The 24,166-nt window shown below is 37.7% G+C and overlaps 1 protein-coding gene across 1 annotated transcript; it reads right to left on the bottom strand.

Moving 5' to 3' along the window:
• Positions 1-2,033: 2,033 nt before the first annotated feature.
• Positions 2,034-3,044, bottom strand: LOC111901973 (uncharacterized). The gene has a single exon (XM_023897843.1). The coding sequence runs from the start codon at positions 3,042-3,044 to the stop codon at positions 2,034-2,036; it is 1,011 nt and encodes a 336-aa protein (XP_023753611.1).
• Positions 3,045-24,166: the final 21,122 nt, after the last annotated feature.

Below are 24,166 nucleotides of genomic sequence, written 5' to 3' on the forward strand. Positions count from 1 at the left end.
TATATATATATATATATATATATGAAAAGTTCAATAGACAATCATAATTATTGGTTCTTCAAGGAACCAAATCTTTTTTTTCAATTTATAGATTTTATTCTTTATCGAAAAAAAATCTAAAAATATCTAAATTTATATATTAATATTGTGAATGTGAAAAATATTTTTCGGATTTACCATGTGAATCCGGATTCACGTTGTGAATTTTCAAAGATTCACATTGTGAATTTGACGTAAAAAAAAATTGAATTTTATATCATTGGAAAAGGATAAAAAGTTATGAATTTCTGTATTTTTAGGTTTTTTTTTTTTTTTTATAGTTTTTGATAAAAAATAAGTTCTAAAAGTTGAAAAAAAGATTGGTTCTTTGGTTTCTTGGTTAATTATGGTTCTCTATTGAACGTCAACCTATATATATATATATATATATATATATATATATATATATATATATATATATATATATGTGTGTGTGTGTGTGTGTGTGTGTGTGTGTGGGGAGAGGAAAAAAAAGTAAAATATTATTTAAATATATTATGCAAATAACTAGTTAAGTATTCATAAACAAAGGTATTACGAGCAAGCTAAATGTTTCTACTACACCAAAAAGATAACTACTTATTTTAGTCCAAACTCATTTAACTTATTAGAGCACGTCAGTCATTTTGCCATCTCTAGTTAACTTCTTTGAACATTATTAAAAAATTACCAAAATACATTTTAACAAGTTAAAATTAAGAAGAAAATAACATAATATTGTATAAAAATTTGTTATCAACTTTTTTAGTTTGCAATCAGACAAATAAATATTTATTTGATTGGTATAAAAATCCGTTATCTAACTTTTTTTTTTAATTAATAAGTTTTATTAAAAAAAAAATCAAAAATTAGTAGAAAGGAATCGGCCTTTATAAGTTATAACTGCTTCAAAAGATTGGGCTCAAGACCCATTATTTATACCCTGTTGAAAGCCCATTTTATGCTTCTTTTAATCTTGGTGACATTTGTCAAGTACTATCTAAAAGTTCAATAATAAGAAAGGTGACAAAAAATAATTAACACATTTGTTTTTTTTTACCCTCTTTCTCTATCACTAAATATAAATACATCATCTTGATGACATATTTAAGATTAAAAAATGTATTTTTCAAAGGTTAAAAGTATATACTTTGACAGTTACGCGTTAATATATAATACTCACCCCTAATTTAATTTGAGTCACTAATTTTCAGTGCACCATCTGTAAGTCATTTATTATTGTTGTATAAATTTTAATGTTTTTTTTTTATTTTTTTTAATTTTATTTATTTATTTATAATAATAGACATTTGCTATCGTTTTATTTTATTTTTATTTAAATCTCAGACCCCTCGTCAGAAAGCTTTAGTTGTGAGTGAGTGTTACCTATTAAATTGGGTAAATTAAAAAACAAACAGTTTTTAATAAATAAACAACTTTAAATTTAATGTAATCACAATAAAACTTAGTTATATAACTAAATAAACAAAATAATAAAAACCATATCGTGTCTTTTCTGCAATGTCCTTTTTAAATTAAGGCTAAACAGCTTTAAATTTAATATTTGATATAAAGTAACAAACTTGCAATATTTTCCACTTTTGGTCGTAATTATTCTTGATGAAAGTCTTTAATCAAGTTACGTAAAGCCTTTTATATATTTCCCAAAAAAGAAAAACTAAAAAATTGTTATCTTAATTTTTCAGTTCTAAAACTAATCACCTTAAACCACAAATTCATCAAAGTTTCTTCATTTTATTCAATTAACCAATTACTTTTATACCCATATTAAACATTGCTTAAGTTATAAAATTCTGTAGTTTTTTATATTATTCTATCCATATATAAAATAAAATATTATATATTCATTTGCCCCACATGTGATTCTAACAAACTTATCGGCCACCGAAAAATAAAAAATAAAAAGCCAACCACTATATAAGAAGATGAACATGGAATTCTGCAACTTAAAAACATTTATAGCAAATATGCAAATTCAAGGAAGAAGAAGACGATTATACTTGAGAAACTGGTTGATTTTGTGATCCTCCAAGCTGAATATCTTCACCCACCATGAAAGCTGGCTGTGAATTGCTCAAATAAGCACCTAAATAAGTCGATAAACCCACCTTATCAATGGCTTCTCTGTGATGAGATTTGCAGACTAGATATAACACTGTTTGAATCACCATTATTAGCAGAAACATGATCACAAGCAAAACACAGCATAAGATTCCGATCGCCGCCTGCCAAACCACCGCTAACTCGGCAGCATCAAGCACGACCAATGCCAGATACATAAACACCACACTTCCTAACAACCCATACAAAAGAAATGACACCATTAACGCCAATCTCCGTTTCCCCTTCATCAGATCCATCGATTTGATCATGGCTTTCAATCCGTAGCAACTTTCTAGAACGGAGATGACGATAGCAAGTTGCCAAACGATGGCCAAGTATAAGAACCCGAAGATGTAAGGAATGGATATAGCAAATAAAATGTAGAATTCCATGAAGATGACGCTCGATAAGAAGAACACGACGGAAGAGATTAAGTTGTAAGCGAAGAAGGTTAAGAACATACAGATGAAACTGACGGTGAGTCGTTTCCAGACCTTTGGAACCACTTTCATGAGCTTGCGGTATGTGACATCGCTGCCGGTGTAGACGGATGCGATGGCGTAGACGACGGCGGCGGTGGAGAGGAGAGAGAAAAGTGTGACGAGAGCGATGGAGGTGATTTTAAAGAGGATGTAGAAGAGCAATTCGGTGGGGCTGGTTTGGGAGATATAGGATCGGTAATACTCATAGGCGTTGACGAACATTTGATAGGGGTCTTCTTCGATTTGGTGAAAGAATCGGCAAGAGATCTCAGTGTGAGCGATGAAGATGATTGCGAGGGGAAGGATTAGAGTGAGGGTGATTTGGGTGAAGATTTTCTTCCATGCGAAGACTGTTTTGAAGGATTTACTGAAAATGCCGAGTAATCCGACGAATTTCATCTCTTCTTGGGTTGCATCCATGGTGGGATGTGTGTGGGTTGCCGAAAAAGTGAAGGGGAAGAGTGAATGGAATTGTAGCTATATACAACAAATTCTATGAGAAGAGGACTTGCTTGGAATTTGTTCAACCAATTACACTTGTCATAAATGAATATATGATCATCACTTAAAAGGGTAATATACTTTTAATTTAGAAAAAACATCATAAATGGTCTCTCTAGTTACCAAAAATCTGAAGTTTAGTTCTCGTGGTTTAAAAACCTCATAGATGGTCCCTGTGTTTTTAAAACTTTTGACGATTAGTCCTTATTACTAACTCCAATAACTTTTGTCTGTTAATTGAGGGGTATTTTCGTCATTTCACTTGTGGGACCATTTATGATCTTTTCGGTTAGTTTTTTAAAAAAAGAAAAAACTAAATATAATTAAAAAACGAAAAGCTCTCTCTCTCTCTCTCTCTCTCTCTCTCTCTCTCTCTCTCTCTCTCTCTCTCTCTCTCTCTCTCTCTCTCTCTCTCTCTCTCTCTCTCTCTCTCTCTCTCTCTCTCTCTCTCTCTCCCTCTTACGTACCCTCTTTCTATATCAAGACCCCTTTCTTTTGGTTCATCGTCACCGGTGACGAAAATGAAGACATAAAGAGCTCGAATCATGGTGATCTTTTTGAGGAAACTGAAAAAGTTAAGAGTTTTCTATCAAGATTGATCTGGTTGGTCGATTTCTATGTCCGATTTAGTCGATTTCTACATCCGATGTCACCTAGGTTTTCATTGTTTTCACTGTGTGTATGTGTATGTTTTTTTTTTTTTTTCTAGAAATCGATTTGTATGTGGGTGTTCATCCCAAATTTCTGTATAGATGTGAAAGCATTATAGTCTTGAATTGCTTCAATTGGAATCGTGCTAACTTTAAGCATCTGATAAAAAGAAAAGGTAGCAGGCGATGAGAGGACACGAGTTTTTTTGGAGTTGAAGGTGAAGAGGAAGCTTATTCTTGGCAGTTTCGGTAAATCCCAAGTGGAATTTTTGGCATTACTGCAAGATCTTATCTTTCTTGGTGTGCGATGGAAGAAGACGAGGGTTTCAATCAAATTATGGTTTTTGGAAAGAACATGAAAGATATCAAAGCAAAGTGAACGACCCACCTTGCACCGTCTGAATCCACCATCTTGTCAGAAAACTATAGAAGAAGCGGGTGGTGGTGGTTCTTTGGAGGTGAAGTACAAGAAGAAGAGAGTGCACATCTAGATGCAAAACTACGACCTGCGATGAGACAAATTGTGAAGGCGTTAAGAGCGGAGATAGATAATGAAGGAGATGAATCTGAAGGTCAAGGAATGGAGGTTTGCTTGTTGGAGAAGATGAAATCAAAATATGTTGAGACGTTGAGTTTAGATTAGAGCTCAGATTCTTTGTCTATGTTGATTTCGTTATCTGGGTGAGGGTATATGAGTTTGAATATAGATAGTAGAATAATTGAGCCTTTTTTTAATGATTTTGTTATATAGGTTTTTCTTGGGTCACAGGGACATGTAAAACATTTGAGCTGATTTGATGCTTTCGTGGTGATCTTTCCTCTGAAACAAGATAGTAAGTAGGACAAATCATATGCGTGGTTGATTTACATCACGAACACCAGTTTCCTCTCATCAAGAAAACGAGAGACAGAGAGAGAGAGAGAGAGAGTGTGTGTGTGAGAGAGAGAGAGATATATTTTATATATTAAATAATTATATTTAGTTTTTCCTTTTTTTAAAAAAATAACTGAAAACATCATAAATGGTTCGTGTGGTGTGAAATGACGAAAATGCCCTTCAATCAACGGAAAAAAGTTAACGGAGTTAGCAATAAGGACCAATCGTTAAAAGTTTTGAAAACACAGAGACCATCTATGAGGTTGTTAAACCACGGGGACTAAACTTCAGATTTTGGATAACCACAGGGACCATTTATGATGTTTTTTTCTTTAATTTATATATATATATTTAGTCCCTAAGTTTTTTTTTTTTTTTTCATATTTTCTCGTACAACTTGTTTAACTGTATACATTCAGTCCTTATGACTGACTACTCAAAATAAACCGGAAAAAATGACTTATTAGAGTAATATATATTTATCACTTTGTACACATTTAGTCCTTAATAATCTTTGCACATTTAGTCCTTAATATTTTGTTTGTTGCAAAATAAGTCTTTGTTATTTTTGTACACATTTAATACTTATGAACGGTTTCTTTAGTTTTTTCTCACATCATCCTACATAGAGCAATCATTAATGAAGTGTTTGGGGTTGTTCATGGTTATGGTCATCGCGGTCTCGATTACTTGGTGCCTAGGTCTTATGTTTTGAATGCCGTAACTTGTTCATACGATCTAAGATTTTAACAACCTTTATATCCACACGTTCATATTTAAGTCTACTACAATTTTCATTTAAATTAATCCCGTTAAAAAGTAATATATTTTTACTTACAATTTTATAAGTAAAGTGTTCAAACATACATTCATAAAGAATGCATGTATATAAAGATCATAAGTAAAAATATATTACTTCTTAACGGGAATAATCTAAACGAAAATTGTAGTAGACTTAAATACAAACATGTGGATATAAAGATCCTTAAAATCTCAAATCGTACGAAGAAGTTATGATGTTCAGAACACAATACCTTGGCAAACCTCAAAACCTAAGCAATCAAACAGCTTAGATTACTCCTGTTAAAAAGTAATATATTTTTACTTAAAATTTTATAAAAAAAATGTTTATACATATATTCATAAAGAATGCATATATATAAAGACGTAAGTAAAAATATATTACTTTTTAACGAGAGTAATTCAAATGAAAGTTGTAGTAGACTCAAATACAAACGTGTGGATATAAAAATCGTTAGGATCTGAGATTGTATGAAGAAGTTACGGTGTTCAAAACACAACCAATACTAATGCGTGGATATAAAGATTAGTAAAATCCAAGATCATATAAAGAATTTACGACGTTAAAAGCATAAGACCTAAGCAACCAAATAGTTGAGGTCGCGGTAACCATAAGCATGGACATCCCCGAACACCTCATCAATGATTTTCTCACGTTGGATGTTGTAAGAAAAACCTAAAGAAACCGATCATAAGTATTGAATGAATACAAAAACAATAATGACTTATTTTGCAACAAGGAAAATATTAATGACTAAATGTGCAAAAAAAAAAAATTAAGGATTAAATGTGTACAAAGTGAAAAATATATTACCCTATTAAGTCATTTTTTTTCCGGTTTACTTGGAATAGCCGATCATAAGAATTGAATGTGTTAAGTTAAACAAGTTGAATGAGTAAATATGGACAAAAAAATTGTATGACTAAATATATACAAATCAAAAAAGTATATTACTTATTACCCCATATATATCAACACCATTCAATTGTCATCTTTCTTTTTATTTTTTCTTCTTTACTATATACAAAGTATTTACACCATTTCTATAATTGAAGTTTTTGTTTTATTATTATTATTTTTTAATCTTTAGCTATAGAAAAATTTAAGTTGGATATTATTAGAAAAAATAAAATCTCTTGCCATTCTCATAATAATAATAATAATAATAATAATAATAATAATAATAATAATAATAATAATAATAATAATAATAATAATAATGATAAAGCTTATTCATGTCCATACACTTTATCATTCAATATAATAAACATTTATAATATTAAGAAAATAAAACAAAATATTTATATATAAACTTAACCAAGTTATAACATTTTTAATCTATCAAAACAATCTATGTATTATACCGACTAAACTAACACCCTTTTTAGGGGTATGTTTGGCAAAAACACCCAATAGATGTAGTTGCAAGTCTCACATCCCACCATGGATGCAGTCCAATATTACGATTTCACAATCACACACTCTAAGCCAACATTATTGTTTCACCATCACGTAATCCAAGGCTTAATATTTGACAAGTACTTAAGACAAGTTTTCCAAAATGTGTCTCTTTCCCAAAAAAAGTACTTAAGATGTATGCAATATCTACCATATGGTAGCGCGACTGCTTCTAATAATGATCTCCAACATAAGAGAAAAAGAGCCTACACCAGACGATCTCTTGCAAATGAAAATATTAGTTTATGTTGGATAAATAAACAATGTATCGTGACTAAAAGAAAAAAGCATATACAACTAATAAAGTTAAAAGTTCCAAATGAATACACAAAGATTAAAACTAGATGTTGTTAGGCTCCATGTTTACACCTAAACAAAGAAGCATAAACTAGATGTTGTTAGGCTCCATGTTTACACCTAAACAAAGAAGCATGGTCAAATTTTTAGGGACATGATCTAAAAACCAATGTCTCTTTGCATAAGGCACATTGCAGTGAATAAAATACATAAAAATATAATTAAGAAAAACTCAATAATAAAAGACGTTTTAGTTTTGCTACGACTATCCTAATTGTGCAATTAATCCACATATGGTTTTTTAATAAGCATTCTATCTAAATTGGAACTGAAAACCATTAATAAACTCTACCAAGTTATTTAAGAAAAACAAGTTCTTTGAGTTTAACCTAACTTATTGTTATGTTAATCAAATAAACTCTTAATTAAATTTGGAAAAGTTGCATTATGATATGTGTAAAATTTCCAACAATATTCAACACTTCTCACAAGCTCAAAAATATAAAAATATGTGATTTTCAGTTTATACCATAATCAAATCTCAACGCAGAACAAATTTGATATTTGTTATTTATTTCTAGTTGATAAAAACAAGTGACACAACCCATGTTTGGAATCCATGTCGTGTTTAGAGGTGAGTACGATCTAAATAACTTTAAATGAAATACAATATTATTTCAAGACATTTTTTTCTTCGAAAGATGACGTGGTTTCTAGGCAAAAAATGCAACACCTAAAAAATCGAAAAAAAACCTCTAGAGAGAAACACGACCTGTGTTTGTCAAACACGTTGTATGATTTTCAAAAAAATAAGGGTAAATTACATGGATGGTCCCTGTGGTTTGGATAAACTTGCACGCCTACTCCTTAAGCAAGATTTTTAACTTAGACCATCCCTATATTTCGATTTCGTTTCGGATTCGGTCCCTGACCGACTTAAATTGACTATATTACCCTTATATTTTTATTTTTTAAATAACTAATAATTTTTGTTGTTATTTATAAATTAAGAAAAAAAGAAACGTGGCTTACAACCCAAACAAGAATCAATTCTATCTCTCTCATGCCTCAAGTCCGTTAAATCGACCATATTCAATTCCGGTGACCACCACCGGTTTAAATCCGCAAACACCACCACCACCAAAATCCAGTTCTAGAACCCCTAACTATTTCTATTTGAGATCTCATTGTCCACCAGATGAAGAGGGCAACATCAGTCGTTCTTTTCTTTCTCTCTACAAATTGTTTTCTAACGATAAACGCAGGGGTCGATTCATAGGAGATTGATGTTTATTTTTGTGTATGGATTCGTCTGGGATTGTATCTTCTATTTAGGGAACTTATCTGATGCCTCAAGTTCTTGGGAGAAGCATTTTACTCGATTGACGAGAGAAGCACTTTACGCGATTTAGAGAAGGTTTTTTTAGACGAGATGTTGTATGAAGTGTCCAAAATTGTATCTTGGATTCAGGTGTCATAGTTATGGTTTCTAAGGGTTTCAATGGTGATGCTCCCAGTTTCAACAGCTACAAGATTTAGAAATCTCTGTCTCGCATCTCATCCCTCCGTGTCATCTCTATCGTCTGTGTAACCTTCGATAATTATGTTTCAACTTTTTCTACACCAACAAATCTTGCACCTGACGTCCGACCTAACCCCCACTTCTTCCTCCTTCGTCTTCTCCCTGCCATTGCACCCCAACAAACTCTCCTAGTCGATTAGGGTTCAAATTAGCTGAAAATCGTAAAGAATCGACTATGTTTGTGCTCTTGTTAGACGGAATCGACTATGTTTGTCCCCAACAAACTCTCCCTGCCATCAGATGTTTTTTTTTGCTGCATTAGATAGTTTTTTTTCATGAATTTGATTAATTGAATGGCTTTGGTCTCAGATTTCTAAGTTAGCGTATTTTTTGGATCTGAACATCGATGTTGTTTTTTCTGATGAAAAGGTAGTGGTGGTGCTCGCCGGAGGTTAGTGGTGGGGGTGCTGGCATGAGGTAGTTTTTCGATTACCAAATACAATGAGGGGAAGAGGATGGTGGGGGTGAGTGGTCCTGGGTATTTCAGTTAATGGGATCCAAAGTTCCAAACTTTTTCTAACACATTTAATCAATATTTTTTTTAATTAATTCATCATATGAAAAAGGTAAAAAAAATCAAAAGGGCAAATTAGTCAATTTAACTCGACTAGGGACAAAATACGAAACAAAAGCAAAGTTGAGGGATGGTCCGAGTTAAAAATCTTGCTTAGGGACTAAGCGCGCAAGTTCCCCAAACCACAGGGACCATCAATGTAATTTACCCAAAAAATAAAAGTTCTCCCGGACAGTCTTTGTAGGTGGAAGTGTGGAACACAGTCTGTGTCAAGGAAACACAGCCAGTGTGTAATCACGAAAAATTTCGAGAGAGATTTGACTTTACGTCAAATACTAACCAAATTCGAAAAGTGGTCATTTTTGATAATTTTGTAAGTTTATGACGTTGTGACTTCATGAAATCGGCCAAGATAAGTTTAAGTCACTTAGATGAGATTAGATAAGTATGTTCAAGAGAAGAAATGCAAGAGGAGATGTGTGACATCCCCAATTTAATGGCCAGAAAAAACCGATTTATTTATGCTTATTTAAAACCAGAGTATAATTTTTGAAGAATAATATTGCGGATTTTTTTTCCCAAAACATGATAAAGATATCATCAAAGCATTATGAAGAAATGTATTTTATTTATATTAAAAATGTTGAGATGTCATCATCAATACAATACATAAGCATAAACGGAAATAACACAGGCCTTACAAACATCTATTTATTGTTCTATAATCCATAAATCTCTCATTTGATCATCACACCTGTGCTTACATGCCACTACATGTAATTCAAGAAATTGAGTAGGTCAGGCTTGGGAGCCTGGTGATCACATAGGGTTTCAACCCACAATAATCAAATTCTTTAATTATATTCTTTTCATCAAACAATTCAACCTGGTTACCCACTCCCGTTATCCTCACATTATGACCCTACATACTAGTCTCAAGGGACCTATCCGAAGGATCACTAAAAGGATTGGGGTGGAAAAAACCACTTTGGGGATTCCTTAGCGATATTTCTACATTTGGTGAACACATAGTTCAAAAACATCTACATGTTGCGAGTCTGCTAGTGTTCCACTAGATCATCTAGAATAGTCTGTGGTTATCATCTATACTTCGCTAAACGACTAGATCATCAATTCGTCAAGTTCTCTCATCATTTTCATCACCCGTCACTACCCAATATATTTTATATATGAAAATACATATGCTATTAAATCAAATAAAAATCATATAATTCATCTAACATAGATACCAAGAAATTCAGATAATAGGTACTATTAGATGCATTTTATATGCATCTTTTAGCATATTTTCTTGGTATTTTTCTATGAAAAGCTAACTATCTTCGTAATGTTATTATAAATTGCACGTTTCTCCTTATATTTGTGGAATGCATGTACTACTCATGTATCACCTCAACTTTTAGACCAAATTTTACTCATTTTTAAATTACCAAAAACCAAATTTTCATAACCAAGTTATCAATTACATGATTACCCCCAAAAAAACAAGGATCATAATTATCAGAGTTCATAAACATGTCCCGATAGTAAATCCCCTAGTGCGTGTGTACAATCCGACCTTCGCCTTCCCGCAGTCCTGTGAAGTATCTGCCACATATAATTCAACAATTGTAAGCACAAACCTTAGTGAGTTCCCCAAGATACCACATATAACAAAACATAAAAAAATAGTTATGGGTTATCCGCAACCCTGGGGATTATCAGCAGTCCCAATGAGCTAACAACATGCCCGGTGGGTTATCAGCAACCTTGGTTGGATATCAGCAGCCTCATTCACATATAACATAACATAACATAACATAACATAACATAACATAACATAACATAACATAACATAACATAACATAACATAACATAACATAACATAACATAACAGCTAGACCCAGCTGGTAGGGGTGAGCAAAAACCGAACCGACTAAAGAAAAACCGGTAAAACCGCAATAAACCGCAACCAAAAAACCGAAACCGATGCAAAAACCAATGGTGCGGATTTAATTTTTGCAAAAAACGAAGGTCAACGGTGCGGTGCGGTTTTTATCCAAAAAACCGGTCCACAAAAACCGAACCGCACCGCAAGCATGTATATTAATAAATCAATTAATATATATTATATACATGCTATTTAAAATACTTATAAACGATAATATATTTATTATATGTTTACTTTGTTTTTGTGTAAGACTATATGGGGTGCAAAACAAATTTTCTATTGTTAACCAAACGTACTAATCGAGTGTACCACCCCATACGCTGGGCGTACAACTAGGTCAGCATGCATCAGGGAGGATTCAGGCTACGCTGCGCGTAGCTAGGAGTTCGCCCAACGTACTCCATCAGTCTCCAAATCCACTAAGTTGGTGTCTTAATCCTTTAAGATAACCAACCCAGCTACAAATCTGACTAATTTAAGGCCTCTTAATCGATAAATTTGTGGGCTTTAAGCAATTGCATGGCTAGGAAAAGGCTCAAAACATCACTTGATCCATTCTAATCTACTTTACTCCTGCATGAGCCAAAGGGGAAGATCAAGCAAGCATTTTTAACAATCTAGATGTCTTAATATGCATGAAAGGATAGCTTAAATCCTCTTGAGAGTCCCAAACTCAAAAAGGTCCAAACTTGGGTATTTTTAGCTCATAAATCTTAAACCAAAGAGATATAGAAGAACACTAGCCAAGGTATAAGCTTTATACCTGAAATGGATGCATAAAGGTGGGAAGTTTCTGGATCTTCAAGCTTGCTAGCACCTTCTTCTTCTTCTTTAACCTCCTTCTTCAACTACAAGAGCTAAGAACACTTAAAACTTGCAATAACACTCACACACACAAGCCATACATGCGATATTAGGGTTTATGGGAGTGTTGGAGGCTGATAAGGGTGGCTAGAAATGAAGCCATAATGTTCCTAAAATAGGGGCAACCCTAAAAATTAGGATTTTACATTTGAGCTAGTATGCACAACGTACCTAATGTACGCCCAACATACTAGTTGGCTCTCCGTGACCATGAAGGTTGCATGAGTATGCTAAGCGCACTCATATGTACGCCTAGCGTACCACCTCTTTTGCAAACTTTTTCTATTAGGGACCACATGTGAAACTTTCGATAAAGATTTAAGGAAATGATGAAATGTACCTTATTTCGAGATGTTATAATTCTCCCCCACTAAAATCAGACTTCGCCCTCGAAGTTATCCTCCGGGAACAGCTTAGGGTATTGCTCCCACATCTCAGACTTAGGTTCACATGTCCATTCTGAACCTCTACGGTGCTGTCACTGAACTTTGAGCAGGTTCACAACCTTGTTCCTCAAGGTTTTCAGTCTCCAATCCAAAATGGCTATAGGTTTCTCCACATAATTCAAGTGATCATCAACCTGAACGTCCTCCAAGGGAAACACAGTCGCCTCATCTGTTGTACACTTCCTCAGCTGGGAAACATGGCTGGTATCATGGATCCGACCCAGCTCCTCCGGTAGCTCCAACTGGTAGGCCACCTTGCTTACACGGGCCAAAACTCGAAAAGAGCCAATGAACCTAGGGAATAGCTTACCCCGCTTCCTGAAGCGGACAACACCCTTCTAGGGTGAAACCTTCAGGAGCACTAGATCCCCCACCTGAAACTCTAACTCAGAGCATCACCGATCCGCATAACTCTTCTGACGGCTCTGTGCTGTCAATAGTCTTTGTCGAACTTGTTGTATAAGCTCAGTCATCTTGAGCACGACCTCCATGCTCCCCATGACCCTCTGCCCCACCTCACCCAAACAAATAGGAGTCCGCCATCTCCGACCATAAATGAGCTCAAACGGGGGCATACTGATATTGACATGATTATTGTTGTTATATGAGAACTCAACCAATGGAAGATAGGAGTCCTATCTCCCACCATAATCGATAACACAAGAATGAAACATATCGTCAAGCGTCTGAATCATTCGCTCGCTCTGGTCGTCCGTATGTGGATGGTATGCGGTACTGAAGTGTAGTCGGGTACCCAACTCCTCATGAAATGTCTTCCAGAACCTGGAAGTAAAGCGCACATCCCGGACAAATACAATATACGTCGGCACCCCAAGCTGAGCTACCACCTCTAGAACGTAAATCTCGGCCAACTTCTCTACAGAAGAGTTCTCACTAATGGCTAAGAAGTGTGCACTCTTCGTCAAACGATCCACTATCACCCATATAGTGTGAACACCCCTCATAGTTATCGGTAGCTTTGTAATGAAATCCATAGTAATCTGTTCCCACTTCCATAAGGGAACCTCTAGAGGCTGCAACTTGCCATGACGGCGTTGGTGCTTAGCTTTGACCTTCGGACAGGTCAAACATCGCTCCACAAACCATGCCACATCTCTCTTCATACATGGCCACCAATAATTATGCTTCAAGTTGAGATACATATTTGTAGCCCTCGGGTGGATGGAAAATATAGATTTGTGGGCCTCCTCCATCAAAACCCTCCAGTCCCCACCAGCATATGGTACCCATACCCGCCCATGAAGAGTTAGAAACCATCGACTGTCCATATCAAATGTCGAAAATTGACCGATCATCCGCTCACTTTTCTGATTTTCCTCTTTTACGGCCTCTGACTGCGCTTCCTTGATGATTTCCAAGACTGGAGTCATCACAGTCATCCTCATGCACACATCACTAATCGGGCACCTGCTACCCTCTGGCTCAAGGCATCAGCCACCATATTGGCCTTGCCTGAATGATATAAGATCTTGCAGTCATAGTCTTTCATTACGCCCAACCACCTCCTTTGCCTCATATTCAAGTTAGGTTGATCCATAGGGTATCTCAGACTCTTATGGTTCGTGTAGATGGTACACTGAACACCATAGAGATAGTGGTACCAAATCTCAAGGGCGAAAACCACCGCCCGCAACTCTAAATCATGAGTGAGATATCTGGCCCCGTGAGGCTTCAGCTGCCTCGAAGCATAGGCTATCACATGCCCTCTCTGTATCAACACAATACCCAATCCTACAATGGATGCATCACAATAGACTACGAATTCCTTAATTCGCTTAGGGAGGGCAAGTACTTGCGTCTCATACTATCTCTGGTGAAGAGTCTCAAATGATGCATGCTGCTCAGGCCCCAAACTGAAAGCAACATCCTTCCTTGTCAACTTGGTGAGATGAACAACAATCTTGGAGAAGTCTCTAATGCATATCCGATAATAACCTGCCAATCCGAGGAAGCTTCGAATCTCAGATGGAGATCTCGACACCTCCCACTGCATCACCACCTCTATCTTGTCTAGGTCAACCAAGATACCGTTTTGATTGACGAGGTGTCCCAAAAACTGAAAACTCGCACAACCAGAGGTCACACTTGGAGAACTTGGCACAAAGCCTCTCCATCCTTAAAACCCCAAGAATCTCTCGAAGATGCTCCTCATGATGTTTCTTAGTCTTCGAATATACTGGAATGACATCGATAAAAACGATCATTGATCGATCCAACATAGGCCTACACACCTGGTTCATGAACGCTTCCGGTGCGTTGGAGAGCCCAAAAGGCATCACAACAAACTTGTAATGCCTATAACAAGTTTAGAAGGCCGTCTTCTGAATATCCTCCTCTCGTACCCTCATCTGCTGATAGCTGGACCTCAAATCGATCTTGGAAAACCAAGATGCCCCCTGAAGCTGGTCAAAAAGATCATCAATCCTTGGCAAAAGGGTAAAGATTTTTCACCATTAGCTTGTTTAGTTCCCGATAATCAATGTACATACGGTGCGAACCATCCTTCTTCCTGACAAAAAGGATCGGGGCTCCCCAAGGAGAACTGCTCAACCTAATGAACCCCTTTCCCAACAGATCCTACAACTGAGAGGATAACTCCTGCATCTCAGGATGTGTAAGACGGTACGGTGCCTTGACGATCGGCGCCGCACCCGGAATCAGATCAATTTGGAACTCCACCTTCCTCTTAAGAGGAACACCCGGTAACACCTCGAGAAAAACATCAAGAAAGTCACATAGCATTGGAACATAAGAAACAGAGTTTGATCCCTTCTTCTTAACCCGAGTATCCACAACATATGCCTGATAACCCATACACCTATTCAATAAACTATGTCTTGCTCTGGCAGCAGAACAGAAAGTTGATCCCGATCTAGTACTCTCACCATAGATAGTCAACACTCCTCCACTAGGATCCCGAACTGTTACTAGCTGACACTCACAGTCAATCGGAGCCCCAAACCGTCTCAACCAATCCATACCCACGATCACACAAACATCTACCATCACGATAGGGATGAGGTCTATCGGATATCCAACACCGAAGATCTCTAATACACAACCCCAATAGACATTAGTAGTAGAGATGGGACGCTCGTCAGGTATCAAGACTCTCAATGGCCTGCTCAAATTCTCTCGTGGAATACTAAAACCGTGACAAAATGATGATGACACAAATGATTGACTCACACCCGCGTCGAACAGCACAAACGTAGCCATATAATTCACAAGAAAAGTACCTACACAATCGATAATATAAGAAGCATAAATAAAGCAACAGAAATATAAAGAACACATACCTGCCACAATGTTGGAGCTGCATGGGCCTCCTCTGCTATCAATTGAAATGCTCTACCCGGAGACCTCGCTACATCGGCCTTCCCCTGCCGGCCATCAGTGATATGCAAGTTTGCAAGGGCAAGAGTCTGAACTGCCCTGTATGCAAGCTGATGACATTTTTTCCTTCATGTGGCCCATTTGGTTGCAGCTAAAACAAACCCAAAATCCTTTGGAACAATCCCTAGCCATATGCCCCTCCTTGCCACACATGTAGCAAGCTGACCCGGACCAACATGGTCCCTCGTGTCCCTTGCTGCACTTCCCGCTAGTATGGCCCTTCTGGTCTCCAAATCTCTGATCAATAAGCTTGGCCCGTTTGGTCGCCGGCTATGGCTACACTGGCTTCCTGTCTCTCGCGTGGGTGTAACGCCCGTAGATCAGGGCTAGTCAATTTAAAAACGATAAGCGTCAAAAAATGACTTTTTAATAGAATATTATTTAGAATAAATAATCTTAACAAAGTTATAGTGGTTGTAACAAGGATTCCGGATATATAAAGAATGTCGAAATCCGAGTTATAACGAAGAAGTTATGACCTGTCGAAGTTTTGTGATAGAAACGGCACGACACAACGCAAAGTAAATAGTGAATTTACGATAGAGCGATATTTAGATTTAGCAATCTAAAAGAAAGTCGTAGAATACGTTAAACCGAGAGCGTGCATGAAAAGAACGCCCAAATCCGACTTCGTATGAGGAAGTTATGATTTTTTGAAGTTTCGGCTTAGCAGTGTAGAACCCGAAGTTCGAAGATGAGATCGAGCGATATTTAGCCGAAACAATCTAAACGAGAATTGAAGATCTCGTCGATAGTATTCCAACGGTGAAAAGACAGAAGAAAACGGATGTCAGATGAAGGAGTTGTGAATTCCTAACGGAGTTTTCCTGTCCCGGTCTACTAAAAATAATATAATAAAAATAAATTCAAAATTAGCTGACAAAGTCTAAACAACAGTTGTAGAGCATAATCCGACCTTCGCGTCGATATAAAAAACGTCGAAAACGGAGTCCGTATGCGAAAGTTATGAATTTCTAAAGTTCGGGGCGTGAAACCCCAAAACTGTCAGAGACCACGACGTGAAATCAGTGTTCACGAAGTGAAATGTCTTCTGACGCCTCCCAGAGTCTGCCAGACCCAACTTGCGATGGCACATGCAGTGACGATCAAGCCCATGATGTGAAAATACTGTTGACGACATGAAAATCGAGAAATCAGCCCTATAAATAGTTTTGAAGGGCATCCGACTAAGGTTGCTAATTCACTCTTCTCTCACCCATATTATCTCAATTTACGTGCAAAGAAGTACCCCTGAAGCCCCGGTATCATCCCAAGACCCGAAGCGAGTCTTGAAGCCCGAAGATCTTGAGAAGAAAAGAGTTTCCAAGTCGAAGCTCTGCTTGCGAGAAGCCCGATGTGTGAAGATATCCCGGTTTCATCAGAGAATTACTACTTGAAGAGCCGTAGTGCTGTCCAAGCACCGTCTAATCAAGTGAGTGTGTAGTTACTTTCTTCTACCGCATAGATATGAAGTATTTGCTATGAAATACGTGCTATGTGTTTATACGTTGTTTGTTTACTTGAGATGGTTGTTGAATGAATGTTTTATACAGGTTTTTAAATGATTTAAACTATATATGTAATTTATATCTACAAATATGTTGGGTAGAACATGGGTAGATGAGATAGTTGGTGTGTGATGAAAGATGAGTTAGGTGATGAGAGATAGGTGATGAGAAATAGGTGATGTAAGATGAGAGGAGGTACCATATCCTCGAGCGGCGATGTGGCGATGTAGTCATCTAATAGACTATAGATGGCGACCACTGACTATTCTAGACAGTCATGTGGAAACACTAGCGGGCTCATGACCTGTAGGTGATGAATTACGAGTTCAGACGATGTTGTAACTATGTATTCATGTGAAGATACTCTAACCCCTTACTATGATTTACGAGTTCAGGCGATGTTGTAACTACGTATTCATGCGATGATACCCTAACCCTTACTGGACACGTATTGAACCTGGCAGTTATAGATTTAGTTCCTTATAATAATGCGATGGTAGCTATGGATTTAATACTGTATAGATGAACCTTGGCAGCTATGGATTTAGTGTTTGTCATAGGAACCTCGGGCAGCAATGGACTTTGTGCCAATTCCTTAGGTCATTCCTTAGGAACGAATGAATAAATGATAGTTGATTCTTAAGGTAAAACCTTAAGAAATAAAGAAGATAATGGGGATGGGTAATTGGGTTGATTGTTTTATGATTAAATATAATAATTATATTATTGTGGGTTGAAAACCCTATATGCCCACCAGGCTCCCAAGCCTGATCCACTCAGTTTTCTTTGCATTACAGGTAATGGCACAAGAGTATAAGTTGGTGGAGTTGACGAGAGATTTTGGATTATAGATCAGTAGTTATAAATAACTGTTGTAAGGTCTATTTTATACTGTTTATGCTTTTGGTCTGTATCGGAAAATGACATCCCGATATTTTATTATTTAATGAAAATACATTTCTTTAAAGAAATGCTTTGATAAATTCTTATCATATATTGTTTAGGGAACAAATTCCGCAACTCTTTTAATCAAAGGATTACTCTGATTTTATAAAACAAAGCATAAACAAATCGGTCTTTTCTAGCCGTGAAATTGGGGATGTCACAGTTGTTATCAGAGCATTAGTTTAAGCGAACTAGGAATTTGTAGGATTTCTAGACTTAAACTTAGAATGCTAAGCAATGATTGTGAGATGAGTGTCTACCATATTTTAGACACGAGCGCTAGTATATTTTAGGAAAGATGCCTAAAATGCTTTTATGTGCTAAATGCTATATGTTTGTCATATATGGAATTGTTTGTTCGGATCTATGGTCTGTTGCCGACCAGATCTGGAAACCTTATGTGTTTAGGATTCTAAGCGTACGACTACGGTATTAGAACTAGCATGTAAACGTTTCGGAGTGATAAAGAGATTTATACGTCTATCGTAAATAAAGCTTTCTTATCTTAAATTCTCGCCTATGTGCACCGAACGTCTGCTTGGATGTACAAAGCATTATGGTGAAGACTTGTAGAGAATTAAGTAAATGGAGGAAATGAGAGGCTTATGATAGGGAATGACACCTATCAGAAGATATCGTAAGAGTGATATATTGCCTTTCGAATATGTCTGATAAAATAACGGAACGTTTAGAGGAGTACGGTACGTCTGAGGTACACCTTCAATTGGCAGGATGATGGAACGATTGGTGTAGTTCTTGAAGTTGTCCCATCGTCTGGAATTTCCATCACCAATCGAGTTGAAGTAGAATTGATGATTGAAGATACGCGTGGAAGAAGTCCTACTAGAGTCTAGGAAAATTTATATGATTAATTGGACACATTTGTATGTGTTAAATTGTTTTGTGATTTTAGGACTTGGGGACTGCGAGAAAATACTTGGGACGAGTATGAGTAGGTGTGAATAGTAGTAGAGATCTATACTACTGGAAGCACAAGACTCACACTTGGATCAGGGAAAGTCACAAGGTTACAAAGAAGCTAGTGATTGATTCTGTTTTTTATTCAAGTATGTCGTTACCATTGTTTTGGTAACGACTAAGAAGATGATTGATATTCTAACCCTAGTGGTCATATTAAATTGAGTCCAACTACGAAGAGTTTGTTACGTGGTTCAGAGAACCAATTTCGATGTAACATCTGACTTAAGTCAGAAGATTGAAATCAATACGACCAATAACATCGTGCTCGTTGTTAAAGAAGTTTGTAGCTAGAGATGCTATGTGCTAAAATGTGATTATATCACATTAGAATATGAAGGAAGGTATATTCTATCCTGGAATTTGACTCTAAAGGACCTGAGCCTAAGCGTTGCATCATACGATGAGAGGTCATTAGAACATGACCCATCGGTCTATTACAATAGATAAAGGAAAGTACTTATCCTAAGAAGAAGGAGTCCTCAATAAGGATTTATTTAGTAACTCGAAGGTTACGATTAAAATTCCAACATCGTACGAAGAGCAGATGCAAGATTGAGCATCACAGTTATTACTTAGGATGGAAAGATAATGTATGGAATCATTATATGAGCCCTATTTCGTTGATGATTCTGGGACGTAATCATCCTAAGCGGGAGATAACTGTAACACCCGTAGATCAGGGCTAGTCAATTTAAAGATGATAAGTGTCAAAAATGAATTTTTAATAGAATAATATTTAGAATAAATAATCTTAACTAAGTTGTAGTGGTTGTGACAAGGATTCCGAATATATAAAGAATGCCGAAATCTGAGTTATAATGAAGAAGTTATGACCTGTCGAAGTTTCGTGACAGAACCGGCACGACACAGCGCGACGTAATAGTGAATTTACGATAGAGCGATATTTGGATTTAGTGATCTAAACGAAAGTCATAGAATACGTTAAACCGAGAGTGTGCATGAAAAGAACGCCCAAATCCGACTTCGTATGAGGAAGTTATGATTTTTCGAAGTTTCGGCTTAGAAGTGTAGAACCCGAAGTTCGAAGATGAGATCGAGCGATATTTAGCCGAAACAATCTAAACGAGAATTGAAGATCTCGTCGATAGTATTCCAACGGTGCAAAGACATAAGAAAACGGACGTCAGATGTAGGAGTTGTGAATTCCTAACGGAGTTTTCCTGTCCCGGTCTACTAAAAATAATATAATAAAAATATAATAAAAATAAAGTCAAAATTAGCTGACAAAGTCTAAACGAGAGTTGTAGAGCATAATCTGAACTTCGCGTCGATATAAAGAACGTCGAAAACGGAGTTTGTATCCGAAAGTTATGAATTTCTGAAGTTCGGGGCGTGAAACCCCAAAACTGTCAGAGACCACGACGTGAAATCAGTGTTCACGACGTGAAATGTCTTCTGACACCTCCTGGAGTCTGCTAGACCCAACTTGCGATGACTCATGCAATGACAATCAAGCCCACGACGTGAAAATACTGTTCACGACGTGAAAATCGAGAAAGAAGTACCCACGAAGCCCCGGTATCATCCCGAGACCCGAAGCGAGTCCCGAAGCCCGAAGATCTCGAGAAGAAAATAGTTTCCGAGCCGAAGCTCTGCTTGCGAGAAGCCCGATGTGTGAAGATATCCTGGTTTCACCGGAGAATTACTACTTTAAGAGCCATAGTGTTGTCCAAGGAGGAACTCGGTGAGTCCGAGCGGGATCCGGGTCAAGAAGTAAGTGACCGACTCGGCGAGTCAGCTAAGGGGACTCGGCGAGTCTTGTCTAAACAAGGAAAACCCTAATCCCGGGAGTTGTATCCTATATAAAGGGTGTTATGTCCCTTCCTCAGCCTCTAGATCATCCTAGAGAGTCTGTAAACCCTAGATTTCGTGTGAGCTTTCATCATTTGAGAGAAATAGCTTTGGAGGAAGGAAACTTTGAAAGAGAAGATCAAGAAGGTTGCTTCAAAGGAGAGGTGTAGATCCGAGATCTACTTCAGTTTGTGTTCATCTTGGAGGTAATAAGCTGCTATCTTCCCTCCTTTGCATCTAGATCTATTTCTTGTTATGAGATTTGGGGGTTTTATGGTTGTTTGAGACCCAATTCGGGTTTGGGGCCTAGATATGTGGTTGCCACTTCAGATATAGTGTTAGGATGGTACAATATGTAGTAAAGCATCAGATATTGAGTAGTTGGTGAATCCCTTTTGTCCTAAAACCTAGCCCTAGTGTATTTTGAGCCTAGATCTCTTTAGTTATACGTAAAGTTTGCAACTTTACATAAGGATTGAGCTTTGAAAGTATGGATCTATGATTTGGAGCCCCTGCATGGCTCGAAAAGCCACTGAATGGATTAAGAACTGGAGCGACTCGGCGAGTCACATGGGTGGACTCGGCGAGTTGGATGAAGTTGGGTAGGAAATTGGTGAGTTGGAAGAACAACTCGGTGAGTCAAGTCGCGAAACCTCAAACCCTTCGAGTTAAGACTCGTATCAGTGAGTTGAGTGGGGACTCGGTAAGTTGGACAGGTCAGGACTCGGAAATCGGTAGACTCGGCGAGTCAGGGGCTGACTAGGCGAGTCGAGTCGCGAATGGAAGGAATCTGAGCATATGAACTCGGTGAGTCAGTAGGCAGACTCGGAAAGTAGGGTTGACCTGGAAGGTTTACTTTGGCCAGGACTTTGACTTTGACTAGAGTTGACTTAGTTGACTTCCGGGGGACAGTTAGACTAAGTGTTGCATTGATATTGGTAGCTTGGGGAGCTAGTGGAGCAGGAGTTCAGAGAGTTGCCGGGGCAGCAGCTAGAGGGGTTATCAGCAAGTTCAGCAAGTGCAGGTGAGTTTCCCTTTGTGTGAATGGGTCTAAGGCCACAATGTCGGCCCATGTAGTTATGAGTAGAAGACCTGGGGGTTAGCCCTAGGCACAGTATGCTAGTATGATATTTAGGATGAGGTCTAATGATAGCGGGCGGGTGCCCAAGGAATGGTTTATATGATAGTTATACTTGTTGTTTGTGTGATACATGTATGTGCCTGGTAGGGAGGTGAGAGTGGGCGAGGTCCCGTATCTCACCGATAGCAGAGTGTGGATGGTGTTCCGCATCTCATTAGTTGCAGATCAGGGGCGAGGCCCAAGTTAGGGAAAGAGTGAGTGTGGGCTGGGCCCGTATCTCATTATCAGTAGGAGCGTGGACGAGGTTCCATGACTCATCAGTAGCAGGGCAAGGGCAAGGCCTTAGGACAGGATCCATTAGTATATGTTTAGCTTATGTGTTGTGATACGTTTATGTGCTATTATATGTTAGCGGGCGAGGCCCAGTGACAGGCGAGGCCTAAGTGAAACAGATCTGTATCCGAGCGGGGCTCGAAGCCAGGCGGGGCCTGGAGCGGCGGGGCCGTTGTAACGGGAGAGGCCCGAGGTAGGTGCGAGGCCCACAATAGCGGGCGTGGCCCAGTATGTGCAGTATGTGATTATGCATGGTATGTGGTAGGTTGGGGAACTCACTAAGCTTCGTGCTTACGGTTTTCAGTTTTGGTTTCAGGTACTTCCGGTAGTGGAGGGAAGAGATCGGGGTGATCGCATGGCACACACCATAGATTAGACAGCCTGGGAATGTTTTACTCTGACAATGAACATATGTCTTGGAAGTTAATACTCTGATTATGTCATGGATTGATAATTATGTTTTAAGTAATGTTTTATAAAAGAAATTTTTAGTCTTGAATTTTGGGACGTTTCAAGTTGGTATCAGAGCCTTGGTTTGAGGGATTCGGACATGCTCTCGGGTGTGTCTGAACTCAAACTGAGGAATTAGTATAGAAGTTTGCAAAATGAAAAGTCAGATTTGTAAAACGGGAGTTTTGAGAAAGAAAACAGTTTTAGAAAAGCAAAAAGAATTCAGAAAGAAAAGAATTTTAATAAGAGAAAAGGGTGTGGTGCATGTAATCAGCCGAGGTCAAGTAAGTACCCCAAAATACCCATACAAGCTTATGTTATGATTATCAATTAATAGAACAACATGCTAGATTAGGACTAAGGATTTAGGGAGGATGCCTTATGTGCCTGTTATATGTGCTTTTGAGCTGCATGATAGTGCTGGCTAGAAAGTAGTAGGATGGCCTGTTTAGGTTATGCCTGAGTTTATGAGCTTGTGTTGCATGCTAGTACAGATTCCTGATATGCGATTATGATTGCTTGAGTATGTTATGGTTAGATTTTACCTTGTCTGAATGCTGCTTGCTTTGTGCATTGTGCGATTCTGAGTGATGGGAGTTAGCCATTAGGTGGATACGTCACGTCACATGTGATCAGGGTTGAATAATCTCAGAGTGCTGGATTTGGCCCTATTGCGTAGCTCTTGTTTGAGTCCAACCGTTGTAGGGACGAGTCTTTTACTCGAAGGATTATCTAAGCCTCGTCACATGTGATGGTATCTAGGTGATGACTAATTGGCATCACAAGGAGGCCTTTAGCAGCTGAGGACTGGTTTGGTTTGAGTAAGAGGTTTCCCTAGGATAAGCCTAGGATGAGGTAGTGCTAGGAGCAGTAGTAGTAGAAAAGGGACCTGGTGGAGTCGAAGCAGTTCCCGAAGAAACTATGGATAGATGTGGAAGGTTGTATGGGCCCGTACTACTGAAAGCAGAGGATCCGTACTCGATTCGGGAAAAGCCAAGATGAGACCGGGGAACTTGTAGTGCGTGTATGATCCCTCAGTAGTGATGTGTATTTTGATAGTTGTGTGTTATGTA

The sequence above is a fragment of the Lactuca sativa genome, chromosome 6, assembly GCF_002870075.4.
Source record: "Lactuca sativa cultivar Salinas chromosome 6, Lsat_Salinas_v11, whole genome shotgun sequence".
NCBI classification, from domain to species: Eukaryota; Viridiplantae; Streptophyta; class Magnoliopsida; order Asterales; family Asteraceae; genus Lactuca; species Lactuca sativa.

Coding starts and splice junctions, on each gene's coding strand:
- LOC111901973 (XM_023897843.1), bottom strand. CDS start 3,044: ATGGATGCAACCCAAGAAGAGATGAAATTCGTCGGATTACTCGGCATT.